The sequence below is a fragment of the Ochotona curzoniae genome, unplaced genomic scaffold (genome assembly GCF_017591425.1).
Source record: "Ochotona curzoniae isolate NIBS_2020 unplaced genomic scaffold, NIBS_Ocur_1.0 contig_4516, whole genome shotgun sequence".
NCBI lineage: Eukaryota > Metazoa > Chordata > Mammalia > Lagomorpha > Ochotonidae > Ochotona > Ochotona curzoniae.
Window position 1 is genome coordinate 4,785,941 of NW_024466313.1, and position 16,373 is coordinate 4,802,313.

General features: G+C 53.6%; 1 protein-coding gene across 2 annotated transcripts in view; it reads left to right on the forward strand.

Annotated features, from left to right (window-relative positions):
- Positions 1-1,001: 1,001 nt before the first annotated feature.
- PCNT (pericentrin) overlaps positions 1,002-16,373 on the forward strand; it is a 106,603-nt gene continuing 91,231 nt past the window's right edge. For both annotated transcript variants that reach the window (XM_040986774.1, XM_040986775.1), the window contains exons 1-5: positions 1,002-1,068; positions 2,590-2,796; positions 10,223-10,393; positions 12,727-12,813; positions 13,211-13,466. In XM_040986774.1, coding sequence (XP_040842708.1) covers positions 1,012-1,068; positions 2,590-2,796; positions 10,223-10,393; positions 12,727-12,813; positions 13,211-13,466 — 778 coding nt within the window. In that variant the 5' untranslated portion in view covers positions 1,002-1,011. The remainder of the gene's footprint in view (positions 1,069-2,589; positions 2,797-10,222; positions 10,394-12,726; positions 12,814-13,210; positions 13,467-16,373) is intronic.

Sequence of the window (16,373 nt, forward strand, 5' to 3'; positions counted from 1 at the left end):
TTTATAGGGGTGGTCCACAAAGCTTGAAAAGGAGCAATTCACAACAGCCTAAGTGAAGCATCCACTTAATTGCTTGCAGCCACCTGTGAGATAACCTGATTCATAAGAAGCTGGTCCCATCAGTGCTAAAGGTCACATAGGCCGTTTGGTCTGCAAGCTCAGTTTCTCAGTAGCAATGAGCCATGAGCAAATGGTTGGGATTTTGATAGTGAAGTTTTTCAAGTGCAGGGGTCCAAGGACTTAGGTGTGCTTCATCGCTATCCCAGGTGCTTCAGCAGGAAACTGGATCAGCAGTGGAGCAGCCAGGATTGCACTTTAGGCAACCTTAACCCAGGTGCCACTGCGCCAGCTCCAAATTTTTATTTATTTTATTTTTTTGCCTGGCTGTTCCCAGGGAAGGAGTAGGAGTCTTTGTTACCAACGGGGTCCCCCCTCTAGCTGCGGGCGCCCTAAGGGTTTGCTTTCACTTCCAGCACAAGATTCAAGAACAACTTGCCAAGAGGACAGACCCCAGAGGTTAGTACGGCTGATCGCCATGGAGGCTCTGCCCAAGGCAGGAGTTCACTTCGCTCATGGCGCTCACCCCAGGCCAGCTCCACGTCAGGGCGCGCTGCCCACCTGCTCCACCTCAGGGCACACCAGGCCTGCTCCACCTCAGGGAACGCTGCGCTCCTGCCCCACCTCAGGCCGGCTGACCGGCCGGCCGCTCACGCCTCACGCCAGAACGCGGGGCGAACTATAGCCAACCACCGCCGACCAGGGAAGGTCCCGCGCCTGGCGCCGCCGTCGGAAAAGGCAGGCACGCAGGCGCGCCAATCGGGGGCCCGCGTGCGCCGGGGGCGGAGCAGGCCCTGGCCCCGCCCCCGCGGCCGCGCGTGCGCGGGCACGCCGCGTTCCGATTGGCGGCAACCGGGCGGGCCCGACGGCGGGGAGGGCCCAGGTTGCGTGACAGTTGTGGCGGGGGAGGGAGTGTCAACAGAGCCGAGGCGGCGCCGCGTCTGCGCGAAGGACATGGAGGAGGACGCGCAGGAGCAGCGGCGTAGGAAGCTGGAGGCTGGCAGGGCCAAGGTAGGCGGCCGCCCCGCCGCTCCCGCGGCCTCGGCGCGGGGTCCTGCGGGCCGCATCGCGCGTTTGCCCGCGGCGGGCGCCGTGAGGCCGCAGCACTTGCCAGGCGTAGCCCTTCCCGCGTCTCCGTGGGAAACCGCCTCCTGGCCGCCGCCATCTTGAATCCACCGCCCTCCGCCCGGGACCGCCTCCGTCGTGGCCGGAGCCAATCAGCGACAGGGATGCGCGACGGTTGGCGGGCCGGCGCCACTTTGGGCGGGGCGGCATGTGCGCCTGCGCGGTGGGGCCGTGGGCGCTGGTTGGGCGTGGCGTGGGTAGGCGTGGGGCCGGTGTGCGCCTGCGCGGTGTGGGCACCCGGGGGCGCGGCCCCTCAGAGCCCCGAGTTTGTGTTTTCCGGGCATCCCGACAGAGCGTGGACGCTCCCGGCGGAGCTCCCGTGTGCTTGAAGCCGTGTCACGGTCACCATGCCGTTTTTCCCTCACACGCGCGGAAGGGTCTCGGGGACTTGCAGGCTGGGCTCAGGCTCGGAGCGCGACCGGCGATGGCCGGCTCTCACGCATTCAGGGGCGAGTTCGAGACCGGCGTGGGCAAGGTGGCGCCCGCTCTCGGGCTCTGCAAGGCCTCTGTCCTGCTCCCGTGGTCTGCCAAGGGTGGGCGTGCCCAGAGCTCCAGGGCAGCTTGCCTGCGGAGACCCTGCTGTGCTGCGGGAGGTGGTGGAGGGCAGTGCAGAAGGCAGCTGGGATTGGATCTGAGGCAGTGTTGGGTGTTTTTCTTATGCAGTTGGCTCTGTGCAATCTTCCCGTGTCTGTAAGGGTGTGATCTCCTTCAGTTACACAAATGGTTCACTGTCACAGTTCTCATTTGAGGAAACATGTCCCCTGATGAAAGCTGGTGAGGTGTTAGTGGCAGTTGGAGGGGCAGCCTGCAGACTCCGATCTGGGGCTGACAGCCTGTGCCTTCTGATGGACGGAGGTCCCTGGTGCTTTAGTGAGCTGTGTCGTGAAAAATGGAACATCTGATTCCGCCAAGGAAGATGTTAGATTGACCTGGCTTAATTATTTTTTGCTATTTCGGTATCTTGTCTCAGATTCCATGGCTGGGAGTTTTGGCTGGGATACATATTTCTTCAGTTGGGGGAAAGAGCAATGAGGGGATCAGTCAGCTTTTTATAATTTTGAACCTGGAACACACCTTGATGAGCCTGTCTTTTAAATAGATATATTTTGAAATGTTTAATTTTTGGTAGACTTCTATGGGCCAGAAAAGCTTTTGAATTTTGCCCGTCAGCCATTGGTTCTTCTGTCCGTGAGGAGGCATAGTCGGTGTGCTCCTGGGTAGCCTCTGGGTGTGTGGTTCTGCACCTGGAAGGCAGTGCTTGGGGCACGGTGATCTGCCAGGCCAGCTGTGGCTGTGGGACCGAGTGCTCTAGAGCCCCATGTTCCCCAGCAGCCTGTTCGCTTTGTGGTTCTGTTACTTTTTTCTCACTTACCTTTGCCTTTACTACTTCTCCACGTTTCTGCGCAGCTTGCTCACTTCCGACAGAGAAAAGCAGAAGGTGACTGTGCGAATTCGAAGAAAAAGACGGCGAAGAGGAAGGGCCCGGCTGTCGCTGCGCCTGTCCAGGAGGAGAGGCCGGTAGCCACTGAGGACAGTGGGCGTCTCGGTGTGAGGGATGGTTGCAGACCCTGCGGCGATTTGCCCGTCGGGGCGACAGGCCCGTCCGAGGGTCAGGTAGGTGTCTTCAGGGCTGATTTTCTTGGTTGGCTCATCTGGTTGTCATCAATCAGACTTTGCTTTTTACCTTTCAAAAGTGTGGAAAGAGTTTGATTTAGTTTATGGAAGGTGAGTAAATTTCAATGACTTTACTCAATTAGGTGTTTCACCGTTATGGTATGAATTTAAGACATTTTGGATTTATTCTTATTGGAAAGTCAGATACAGAGTGAAGGAGAGACAGAAAGATCTTCCATCTGTTGATTCACTCCCCAAGTAGTTGCAACAGCCGGAGCTCAGTCGATCTGAAGCCAGGAGCCAGGAACTTCCTCGGGATCCCAAGGCTTTGGGCCATTCTCCACTGCTTTTCCAGGCCGCAAGCAGGGAGCTGGAAGGGAAGTGGGGCAGCTGGGATACAAACTGGCATGGATATTGGATCTCAGGCATGCAAGGGAGGACTTTAGCCACTAGGTTGCCGCACCGGGACCCGTACCAGCCTTTTTTTTTTTTTTTTTAAAGATTTATTTTTATTATTTTTTCATTGGAAAGGCGGATATACAGAGAGGAGAGACAGAGAGGAAGATCTTCCGTCCGATGATTCACTCCCCAAGTGAGCGCAATGGGCCGATACTATGCCGATCCGAAGCCAGGAGCCTCTTCCGGGTCTCCCACGCGGGTGCAGGTTCCCAAAGCTTTGGGTCGTCCTCGACTGCTTTCCCAGGCCACAAGCAGGGAGCTGGAAGGGAAGCGGGGCTGCCGGGATTAGAACCGGCGCCCATATGGGATCCCGGGGGTGCAAGGCGAGGACCTTTAACCACTTGCGCCACTGCGCCGGGCCCCGTACCAGCCTTTTTAACAGGTGTTTCTTTGGACACTGAGGATGCCCCTTCATCTACTCTCAAACCTCCCTGATTGTTAACTGTCCTTTGGCTTCTGTTGGTTCAGCAGGAAGGGGTAGGCGTAGGTGTCACAGACATGTCGTATTTCCAGAGGAGGCTGGCTGTTTCTGAGGCCTTGTGAGTAGCGGAGAAGCACCTGCCAAGGGGAGCTATGGCAGCTGAGTGGGCACTGAGGGGGCTGAGGGTGTTGGCTAGCATGGCCACCTTTTTCTCTGGACCTGCCCCTAGGTGGGCTTTATTCTCACAGGTTTCCTGTGTGGATTTGAAGTTATGACCTTCAATCTCCAGTGTCCTTGCTTTGTGTAGCAGGGTGGATGTGCTTAGGTCTTTGATAAGATGAATTGGAAGAGTATATGGGGGATAGAATTTGGCTCAGTTGGTCTGCCTTATTGCCTTATTGACTTACTGCTTTATTGGGAAAAAAAAAAGTAGTTCCAGCCTGTGGCTGTTTTTATAACGTTCTCTTGTATCTCAGGGTGGCCAGTTTGGAGGTCAGCGTTTTGCTCCAGCATTCCAGGGTGTCAGTAGTGTCCTTTGGTTTTTGAATTATCACCTTTCAGAAGCTATCTCATCATTGCCTTTAGAGCAAGCTGTCCCCCAGACATCCTGGGGTCCCTCATTGACCCCTGTGGTGCATAAGACACAGCTGCAACACAGCTCCTTTCCTGCCCTCTGCCTTGTTTCAACTTCATTTGTTTTAAAATTTTCGTAATCTGTTTTACTTTTGTTGATGTTTATATAATTGAGAAGAATGTATGCCGATATGGATCACTGATTAGGGTGGAGAGGGCCCAGGAATGGGGGAAAGTGGATGAGACAACTGCTTTCAGTCTTCCTGTATGGGAGGGAGAGAGAAGGAGAGAAGGCCGCTCCCAGTAACCTGGTTGGACCAGTACTTGAGGATGTCATCCAAGGGACTGCACTGTGGAGTCATGCTCCGAGGGTACTACTTAAGTGGTTTCGGTAGTTCTTAGATGCTGTTAATTTCATTGCTCCAAGGTTGAGGAAATCTTTCCAAAGTCCATTGGCTAACGTAGTCTACTTCAGAGTCTTGACTTGCCCAGATGCCTGTTGTTGAAATTTGGCCAGGAGAGTTCAGTTTGTTCTGCTCTCCTTGGTATTAGATGTCCTCTGAAGATCTCAGTGAGCTGCCATGTCCCCTATGTGCGTCTGGGCATGCTGTCCACTGCCTTGGACACAGGCTTCAGTGATTGAGGAGGCCCATTCTGACACGTCTTTCCCCATGTTCGGGGTTTTGAGTATAGCAATCTAGATGGGGACATCCCCAAAGACACCCCACCAGAGGTGACCCCAGGCCTGACTTCTCTGTATGCCAGCCAGTGCAGAGTCCAGCCAAGTCTGTACCCACATAAGCCTGTACCCACACACTGGTGGTTGCAGTTTTGTCACGAACCCCATCTCATAAGTAAACCACTGGGTGCAGTGGCCCAGCCTAATCCTGCCCACCACACACTTGGCCCTCATTCACACCAGTGGGAAGTGCATCGTATTTGGAGCCACCACCAGTAACTCCCACTGGGCCTGCCCCAAGCCATGGATCCTGCGCATGCCACTGTGTAACAGCAGACTGGTCTGATCTGTCCCACATCCCGCATGTCAGTGGGTGTTGCAGCCTAGCTCAGCCTCACGAACCCTACTATCCAGCCCACGCTTATGTTGGTGGGTAGTGTTTTCTGTCTAGCCAGTCCTGCCCCCAGCCTTGGTTCTTATGTTCAATAGTAGAGTTGCAGCCCATCAGAGGGGTGCTCGTATTTTCCCTACTAGGCTTATTCCCAGCTGCAGATGTTGCAGTTTCTAGGTGGTTCTGCAGTCTAGTCTAATAGGACTTGCTCCCAGTGTTGGTATTTGCAAGCTGACATAGCAGCAAAGCCAACCAGCTTGCACCTGCGCTGGCTCATACATGCACCAGTGTGTATGGTTTCTTAACCCAGCCTGGCTCTCCCCTGATCCCAGCTCACATGCAGGCCAAGGAGTTTTGTTGCCCTGTTGTCCACCTGGTCTACCCCCATTCCCAGCTCTCATACTCACCAATGGGAGCAATGGTGCAGCAGGAGAGCCTCTGTGGCCCCGTTACCAGGTCTTGTGTGTTTTGGTGGCCTAGTCTGGCATGGCATACCTCATCTCAGCATTTGCTGGTGGACTCTGCAGCCTAGCTTAGTCCAACCTGATCTCAGTTTCGGCTTATGCTGCCAGGTGAGGAAGCCTAGCCCGGGCTGGACAGCCCCCAGGCTTGACCCAAATGTTAACTGGCTGGTGTTGTGGCCTAAGCCACTTTGTCCCTCAATGTCCTGGCTTTCATATCTGCCAGTGAGCGCTATGAATTGTCCTAGCCTGACCCTATATATGCCAGTGGGTACTACAACTGGCCTGGTCTGGGCTGCTCCTAGCCTTGGTTCTTGCACTTAACAGTAGGGATTGTGTCTTGACAGAGGTGTTCCCCATGCTCTGTCTCAGGTCACCTCCTGGCCACAGATCTTATGCACGCCGGTGGGTCCTTTGTCCAGCCTGACTTGGCCTACCTCCTGTCCCAGCAGGTACAGGTGTCTTGCCTGACTGACCCACACTCATTCTGGCTCTTACCATTGGGTGCTACAGCCCAGCCCTGCTTGGCCCACACCCAGATCCAGCTCTCATGTGGTTCAGTGAGTGCCGAGACCTAGCCCCACCTGTCCTGCATCTGCTGTGGACCTTGTGAGTACCAGCGAATACTGGAGCCTAGCTCAGTCTGGCGTACCACAGACCCAGTCCACACATGCAAAGAGATGCTGCAACCATGTTCAGTCCAGATTGCCACCTCCATTCTGGCTCTCATACTCACTAGTGGGAACTGTAGTCCAGTCAGGATGTATGCTTAGCTCCCCGACCAGGCCTGCTGTTAGCCACAAATCTTGCATGTGCTGGTTGCATGTGCATGTTGCTCATACCCAGCCTGGTATAGCCCATCCCCTGACTTGGCCTTTGCCATTGGATACTGTAGTCTGGCTGGGCCCAGTCTACCCCCCAGTTCTTGCTGGTGGGTGCTACAGGCTAGCCCTGCCCAGCCTGCTTCCATATCTAACTTTCATGTGAACTGATAGGTGTGAGAGCCTAGCCCTGCGTGGCCCGCACCCCATCCTGCCTCCCACGCATACCAGTGTACTGTGATTGGACCTGGCCCTGCCGGGGCTGCCCTTTCCTCCATACCCCACAGAGCCAACAGACATGCCTGCCAACAATTGGAGCAGCCATTCCCGGCATGACCATCACCCAGCCCTGACTCCTGTGTTATACCAATGGAAGTTACAGCCCACTAGGGGAGTTCCTCAGGTTCCCCAACCAGGCCCACTTCCAGACCCAGGTCTCATGTGTGCCAAAGGGTGCTAGGCCCTTACCTGGTATAGTCTGCCCCGCATCTTGGCTCTTGTGTGTGCTGGTGAATTGTGTGGCCTGGCCTGGCCCACACCCAGTTCTTGGGTGCGCTTGTGAATGCTGCACTCTGGACTAACAGCCTGTTTCCAACCCTGTACCCATGAGTGTTGGTGAGTTCTGTGGTCATGCCTAGTTCAGTGTGTCCTCACTTCCAGCTCTTGAGCAAGCCAGTGGATATTGCAGTCATACAGGGGTGAGTCCATATGTCCCCTGTAGAATCTGCTCCCAGACCTGGTTCTCATGTGTGCTGGTTAGTGTCATGGGCCAGCCTAACGTGACCTATCCCCTGTTTTGACACTCATTGGAAGGTACTGTGCTCTAACCCTGCCGGCTAGGTCCTTAGCTATAGCTTTCATGGACACTGATGGTTGGTAGTTGGCAGGGGTTGATGCAGACTAGCCAAGCTCAGGCTTCCCACGTGGGCAGGTATGTTGGCTTGATTCAGAAAGGCCCTCTATCTTCCCTTCTCCAATTGCTTGGTCTCTTTCTTCCTGGCAAGTACAGTGGCCTTGTTGATGAAAGTCCCCAAGAAATCATTCTAAACTTACAATGTACTTCCTCCCTCCCTGAGCAATCCACATTTCCTATGTCTGTGGGCACATGGGTTCCCCAGCCTGATCTTCCAGTGGGGTGGTGTACTGGTCCTGAGCCCTGACTGCTTGCTCAAACCCAGTCCTCCGGTATGCATACTGGCCTGGGACCTTACCAGTCCACCTGCCTAGGACCCAAGGATGTGCATGAGTCCCCAGGCCCTTTCCACTACCAGCAGCAACCTTTGCATCTTACTCAGATGTTTATCAAATGCTGACTTGTTGTTGGCTACATCAGCACCTCAGGACCAGTTTGGTTGATCTGAATACAGTCAGTAACCCCTCACCCACTTCACCTTAAATATAAGCCATCAGAGAAGAGGATCTGCAGTCCAGAGCATGGGGCAGTGCACCTGTCAGTGTGGACTGCATCTCTCCCTGAGGGCAGTGCACCTGGGTGTGTGGACCGTACCTCTCCTTGAGGGCAGTGCACCTGGGTCAGTGTGGACTGCACCTCTCCCTGAGGGCAGCGCACCTGGGTGTGTGGACCGCACCTCTCCCTGAGGGCAGTGCACCTGGGCGGTGGACTGCACTGCCGTCTGGGACGTCTTGTGTGGGTGACACTGGAGGAAGTCCCAGTGTCCCTTGATGGGCTTGTGGGTGGGTAAATAGGTTAGCCCGGTGGAATGTTGCTAAACACTGAGGAGAAATGAATGATCTAGCTGTGAAAAGGCAGAGAAACTGGCTTAGGGGATTACGCTGCCTCTTGTGATGCTGGCGTCCCAAACAGGAGCCTATTCTAGTTCTGGTTGCTCTGCTTCTGGTCCAGCTCCCTGCTGATGTGCCTGAGAAAGTGTGGAGGATGGCACAAGTCCTTGGGGCCCTGCACTAATATAAGAGACCCAGAGGAAGCTTCTGACTCCTGACTTTAGCCTGGCTAAGCCCTGGCTGTTGCAGCTACCAGTGGATAGAAGTCTCTTTCTGTGGCTCTTTAAATAACAATAATAAAAAAAAAAAAAAAAACCTTAGAGTGAGATGGCTGTGGTGGAGAGCTGGGGATTGATTGGATATGTGCAGCACAAGTTCCTTAAGGCACGCAGGCTGTCTTGTGGGACGTCACAGGGGTACGCATGTGTCAAAGCCTGTGGCGCGTCCCAGCAGAGTAGGAGCCTAGGGTGGAATGCAGACTGACGGGCACTGTAAGGCATGAAGCAGCCTCTGTGAATGGGCTGCGGGCCAAGGGCTGAGCTAGGTAACTTTGAAGATGAGCTGTAAGACCGAAGACAAACCTTTTGTAACACTGCTCTGGTGGGTCAATTTGCAGCAGTAAGTTATAGTTACAATAAGTATGAGATTAATAATTATAAGTTGAACAAATAGTGTACATTATAATGATGTAAATTATTTATTAGGGAATGTTCCTGTGGATACAGCAGGCAGTTCAGGCATGGCTGTGTACAGGTGTTGGGCCAGACTTCCACTGCCTCTGGACTTGCTCAAACAGCTCTGGAGTGGTTGGCTGAGAGCTGCAGGGAGGACCTGGAGGCTCAGGCTGCTTAGCAAAGGCAGGAAAGTTGCTGGAGGGCAGTGTGTTAGTGGGCTCAGCTGTTGCAGCTGCTTGTACAGCCTGGAGCCCCAGCAAGCCTCTTGGAGAACTAGGTGAAGGTCAGTGCCCTGCAGGAATGGTTTCTGCTGAGGCCTCTTCCTGGCTTCCCTGAGGTGTTCTTGGCTGGGAGAGAGAGACTTTGGGGGGCAGGTGGAAGGGGATAAAGAGAAATAGTGGGGAAAGGGAGGAGAGAAAGAGATGGGGGAGAGGAGAAAAAAAAAGAAATGAGGGTAACAGCGGGATAGGTGGGAGGGAAAGAGAGATGGGGGAAGAGGGAAGTAGAGTGGAGAAAGGGGGGAAGGGGGACCCGGTGTGGTGGCCTAGTAGCTAAAATCCTTGACTTGAATACGCCGGGGGCTCATATAAGCACCAGTTCTAATCCTGGCAGCTCCACTAACCATCCAGCTCTGCTTGTGGCCTGGGAAAGCAGTCAAGAACGGCCCAAAGACTTGGGACCCTGCACCCGCGTGGAAGACCTGGGGGAGGCTTCTGGCTCCTGGCTTTGGATCGGCACAGCATTGGCTGTTCTAGTCACTTGGGCAGTGAATCATTGGATGGAAGATCTTGCTCTTTGTATATCTGACTTTGCAATAAAAATAAATAAATCTTTAAAAAAAAGATTTATTAAAAAATTAAAGTGAGAAGGGGGAGAAAGAGAAATGAACAAGAGATGGGGAAGAGGGATAGAGGGTAAAGGAGAGAGAGAAGGGGAAAGAGTGAGTGTGTGCGAGTGAGCTGTGGTCTTCCTGCTCTTACAGGGGCATAGCCTGTCGCTGGGGACCCACCCTTACATCCCTTCCAGAGGCCCTGCGTCCAGGGCACCATTCAGGGATGTAGAAATGCAGTCCTTGGCTGGCTCCATAACAGGAGGGCGGGGGGGTGGTCCTGGAGCTGTGTGCAGAGGAGGCGCGAATGGGATGGAAGGGACTCTGAACTCTGAGAATGTAAATCAAATGATTACCTTTGTCTTTTTTTTAAAGGATTTGTCTATGGATCAGAATCAGCTTGAAATTAAGAAGGCTCAGGCCAGAATAACTGAATTAGAGGCGAAACTTCTGAATAGGCAGGAAACCATCGACAGGCTTGAACTGGAAGTGAAAGGATTGCAGGATCAGCTGATGCAGTGTCCTGGCTCTGTCCCCTGCCAGCAGGTTTGTTTGCGTACAGTTTGGCTTGCTTGGAGGATGTGTCAACCTCCAGTGTGAGGGGTGAAAGCTGGCTGGCACCTTCTGAGTTGCCTTGTCTGAACTGTGGCCTTTTCCTCTTGCTGGACTGTGATTGTACTGTTTTATCTGTTTATTTGAAAGAGAGGGATGGAATGAGAACTGTTTCGTTTGGTGGTTTGCTTTCCACCTTGGCTTGGACTGGGCCAGGTTGGGCCAGGCCAAAGCCAGGAGATGAAATTCCAGCCTGGTCTGCCCTGTGGGTGGCAGGGTCCCAAGATGTCGGGCCTCCACCCTTGCTTTTCCACCTGTTTTTGGAGGGAACTAGATCAGATGTGGAGCAGTGGGGGCACTCACACTGGTGCTCACATGGGCTACTGGCATCACAGAGACCATTTAACCCATCGTGCCACGCAGCCTCTTGTTCTGTCTGTTTAAAGGTAGGGCCGGATGGGCCCGGCGCGGTGGCACAAGTGGTTAAGGTTCTCGCCTTGCACGCCTGGGATCCCATATGGGCACTGGTTCTAATTCCGGCGGCCCCGCTTCCCATCCAGCTCCCTGCCTGTGGCCCAGGAGAGCAGTCGAAGATGGCCCAAAGCTTTGGGACCCTGCACCCATGTGGGAGACCCAGAAGAGGCTCCTGGCTTCGGATCGACATAGCATTGGCCGTTGCGCTCACATGGGGAGTGAATCATCGGACGGAAGATCTTCCTCTCTGTCTCTCCTCTCTGTATATCCGCCTTTCCAATAAAATAAAATAAATCTTTAAAAAAAAAAAAAAGGTAGGGCTGGATGGGGCTTGGCGCTGTAGCATAGCAGCTCAATTCCTTGCCTTGAACATGCCAGGATCCTTTATGGGCACAGGTTCTAATCCCAGCAGCCCAGCTTCCTATCCAGATCCCTGCTTGTGGCTTGGGAAAGCAGTGGAGGATGGACCAAGGGGAACCTGCACCCGTGTGCGAGACCCAGTAGAGGCTCCTGGCTTTGGATTGGCTCAGCTCAGTTTTGGTCTCTTGGGGAGTGATCCATTGAATGGATGATCTTCCTGTCCATCTCTCCTAGTCTCTGTCTGTTTGACTTTGCAATAAAAATAAATAAATCTTTGAAAAAATTTTTTTTAAATTTATTTTTATTGCTAAGTCAGATACACAGAGAGGAAGATCTGTCTGCTGCTTCATTCCCCAAGTGGCGAGCATGGCCAGAGCTGTACTGATCCAAATCCAGGAACCTGGAGTCTCTTCTGGTTCTTTCACATGGGTGCAGGATCTCAAGGCCACAGACCATCCTTGACTGCTTTCCCAGGCTACAAGCAGGGAGCTGGATAGGAAGCGGGGCTGCCAAGACAAGAACCAGCGCACATGTGGGATCCTGGCACGTGTAAAGTGTGGACTTTAGTGACTAGAGTACCATGCTGGTCCGTTTTTATTATTTGTTTTAAAGATTCATTTTAGTTGTTTATTGGAAAGTCAGATACACAGAGAGGAGGAGAGACAGGGACGAAGATCTATCCGTTGATTCACTTCCCTAGCGGCCACAACAGCTGAAGCTGAGCCAATCCGGAGCCAGCAGCCAGGAGCCTCTTTCAGGTCACCCACATGGGTGCAGGGTCCCAAGGCTTTGGGCCGTCCTCGACTGTTTTCCCAGGCCACAAGCAGAGAGCTAGAAGGGAAGTGGAGTAGTCGGGATATGAACTAGTGCCCATATAGTTTCCCAGCACATGAAAGGCAAGGACTTTAGCCACTAGGTTACCATGCTGGAGCACTCTGGTACATTTTGAAGTCTGATATAGTTTGGGCAGATTGGGCTATCTCCTCAGCCCAGCCCAGTTCAGCCTAGCTTTCTGTGCTTGCCAGACTGGTCAGGAGTGGGTCAGCTTCCAGTACTGTTGGTGTCATTACAGAGCAAAGTCTGAGAGAGGCAGCATTGTGGCACAGTGTGAGCTGCCCTGACTCCTGATGTTGCCAGTGTACACTGGAGCACTGCTTAGGACCTGCTCATCTGCTTGTGCTGCAGCTTCCGGCCTCTGGTCCCATGGGGGAGCTGGTGTGGTTGTTGGCTCTGAGCTTCGGCTGGCCAGGCCTTGTGAAGCCAGGAGCCAGGGACTCTGGAGCTTTCCCAGGGGTGGCAGAGGCCTCAGGGTTAACAGGTTGCTGTGTCTAGGGGAGCAGTGAGGGCTTGAACTGGTGCTGTGATGTGGGATGTTGATGCGAGCTGCGGTTTGATCCTCTGCATCCCAGTGCCTACCTTACTGTGCTTCTTTCCAAGAGTGACTGGTCTGTGAGTTTTCTGGGCTACAGATGCCCTTTGGTTTGCTTTCCCAGGAACGTGAACATGAACAACAGCACAGGCTTGAGGTTGCTGAGTTCACCAGACAGAAAGATGAAGGAGGCCGACAGCAGCAGACTCAGGTGACTCCTGTGTGGGGCCCTGGTGGGAGAGGCTTGTCCTAGAGTGGGGGGTTCTGTTCTGTATGTAGTGGCTGTCCTGGGGCTGCTGGAGGGGACATGGGTGAATGCCCTTGTAGCAGGTAACAGACTGTGTGAGCCTCCCTCACCAGCTGGGAAGAGCCACACTTCATGAGGGGATGGTTGTTGGCAGGGGCTACACCTGGGAGCCATAGAGCTTGTGAGGGGAGAGGGCTAGGGGATGCCAGCTGGTGCGGGGAGTGGGCAGCAGCCGGCTCACCATGTTCTCTTTCTCCCGTTGGGCTCAGGCTGCTTCTGCCTCTCCTTCCTTTTCATTTTAAGCTTTTCAGCATCCCCTTGTGTTGTACACGTGCGACTCATGAGAAATGCTCCTCCACAGATGGTGCCCAGCCTGGAGCTGGAAGCGTTGCGGCTCAGCCTGAGCAACATGCACACTGCACAGCTGGAGCTGACGCAGGCCAACCTGCAGAGGGAGAAGGAGACGGCGCTGACAGAACTGCGGGAGATGCTCAATGGCCGGCGAGCCCAGGAGCTGGCACTGCTGCAGAGCCGGCAGCAGCACGAGCTGGAGCTGATGCGAGAGCAGCATGCTCGGGAGAAGGAGGAGATGGCACTCAGGAGTGCCCAGGAGACAGGTGCTGACCACGGTGGCCATGGCGCCTTGGCAGGGCTGCTGCTCACGCATTGACTTCTGGCGAGCCAGCTGCCCACTTTCCAAAAAGCTCTTATCAAAAAAAAAATTTTTTTAAAGATTTATTTTGTTCTTATTGGAAAGGTAGATATACAGAGAGGAGAACAGACAGAGAGGAAGATCATCCGTCCCATGGTTCACTCCCCAAGTGGCTGCAACAGCCACAGCTGGAGCTGAACCAATCTGAAGTCAGGTGCTTCTTCTGGGTCTCCCATGTGGGTACAGGGTCCCAAGGCTTTGAGCCGTCTTCCACTGCTTTCCCAGGCCACAGCAGGGAGCTAGATGGGAAGCGGGGCTTCTAGGACTAGAACTGGTGCCCATATAGGGTCCTGGCATGTGCAAGGTGAGGATTTTAGCTACTAGGTTACCGAGCTGGGCTCCCAGGTAGCGCTTTTGCTGCCTCTTCCCTTGGCCTCTGTGATCTGGATTGCAGGGAGTGTGTTGATGAGCTTCCTGACAGGTCTCCATGCTCATCCCATCTCCCTGCACAAGGGTGCCCAGCAGCCTGGGCACAGCCTTACTACAATCAGTGCTGCCCAGGACCACACCCAGGTTGGGCTCATGTAGGCCAGTGTTTCTTTGCCTTGTTCTGCCAGGTTCCCCACTGTGCTTGTGCACATTAAGTTTGTGCCTTTGGTGCAGTTCTGTGTGTCTGTGGGCTGTAGGAGGCGTAACACATACTTGGAGGGTGATGCTCCTGCCTGACCTGGACACATTTACGTGATGATTATCTGGCTTAATTTGAGGTTCTTATAAATAATAGATAATTTAAGAACTAATTAATTTATTTGAGAGTCAGAACTAATACAGACAAAGAGAGACAGGTTTTTCCTTTGATTTGTTTACTTCTCAGATGTCTACAACTACTGTGCTGTGCCAGGAGCCAGAGGCTTCCTCTGGGCCTCGCACCTAGTGGTTGGGTCCAAGTACCTGGGCCCTCTGTTGCTGCTTTTTACGGTCATAGCAGGGAGCCAGATTGGACATGGAGCTGCCTAGATAAGAACCAGTGCTCATATAGGATGCTGGCATTGCGGGTGGCCACTTTACCTGCTGTGCTGCATGAAATGCCAGCCCTTACTGGGTTTCTTCCTTCCTACCTGCCTTCCTTCCTGCCTTCCTTTCTTTTTTAAAGAAAGGCTGATGGAAAAAGAGAAACAGAAAGATCTTCAGTCTACTGGTTCATTCTCCAGACAGTCACAACGGCTGGAACTGAGCCAATAGCCGCCTCTGGGTTTCCCTTGTGGGTGTGGGGCCCCAAGGCTTTTGCCCGCCTCCTACTGCTTTCCCCGGCCATAAGCAGGGAGCTGGAGGGGAAGTGGAACACGACTGGCACCCATATGGGATCCCAGTGGTTGTAGGATGAGGATTTAGCCACAGAGCCATCACACTGGCCCTCAGTCTTTTTTTTTTTGGTCCCCCACTCCTGTGTCCTGAAGAGAAGAGAAGGGGATCTCTCCTTGCTGTCAAATTACATGAGCACCTCGGGCTAGGAGACAGTCCTTTGAAGATGCCCTGGAGACCCTGATGTGGGAATAGTGTCTGAGGGAGTTCCTTGAGTGGTTTTGATAGTCCTGAAATGTCATTTTCATTGCTCCAGGGCTGAGAAAATCTTTCCAAGGTTCACTGGCTGACAAAGCCCACCTTAGTGCATCCACTGACCCAGCAGCATGGTGCCAAATTGGCCAAGAGCGTGCTCTGACCTGCTGTGCTCTCCATTCTGATGAGGCTGGCCTAGATGAGCTGGCCCTTATGTCCCCATGTGCATCTGGACATGCTGACCACCACACACGCATCAGCAACTGAGGTGGTGATTTTTTTACATTTATTGGAAAGACAGATTTACAGAGAAGAGAGACAGAAAGTTCTTTCTTCCACTGGTTCATTTCCCAAGTGGCTACAATGTCTGGAGCCAATCTGAGCCAATCTGAAGCCAGGAGCCTCTCCCAGGTCTCCCACATGGGTGCAGGGTCCCAAGGTTTTGGCCTGTTCTCGACTACTTTCCCAGGCTACAAGCAGGAAGCTGGAGGGGAAGTGGAGTAGCTGGGACATGGCACTCATATGGGATCCTGGTGGGTGCGGGGTGAGAATTTAGCCATTAGGCCATCGCCCCGGGCCCTTTCCTAGTTTTCTTTACACCTTTTCTCTTGCTTCATGTAGCTCCCAACAAACATGAGCACAGCTCTTCCTTTCTTCCTTGTTTTGTTTCCGATATAACTTGTGGTCTGTTCTTTGTGCTTTCTGTGTTGTTTGTTTAGCGCAGCCCTGAGTCAAACCTCCCCAGCTGTCCTGTGCTGGTGGCAGAGCCTGCTGCACACTTGCATGTTACCCTTGGAGGCTGGACCCCTGGTCCTCCCGCAGGCCTGCTCTGCTGTATACTGAGGCCTCCTGTGCTTGACCAGATCTCCAGGTGTGTGCCTCCATCACAGGGCCTCGTACCTTCGTCCACACCTGCTCTAGGTCTCACTTTGCTGGCGCCTTCCCTTCCTTGGCCCCTGACCCTTGACACTCACCATTCCTCAGGAGACTCTTGGACATCTGAGGGGCTGCCCATGCTGTTCTTGTTAACTGCTTCTGGTGCAGCCCGTTGGAGCCTCAGACTGTCCCCTTTGCCTGGTGTCCGGCATAGTAGGTGCCTGAATCAAAGACCCTGGGGTTTGTTTGGGTGTCTGGGTTCCCTCGCCTGCTTAGTGGGTTTTGTTTGAGTTTCTGAGTTCTTTCACCTGCTTAGTGACTGGAAGCTCTGAGTCCCATGTCCCATGTAAGTACAGTTTGTTAGTGAAACCAGACGTCATGGCATGCATGTCCTTGGTGTGGTCAGTGAGTGCCAGAGCTGCCTCACCTGGCTGGGGTT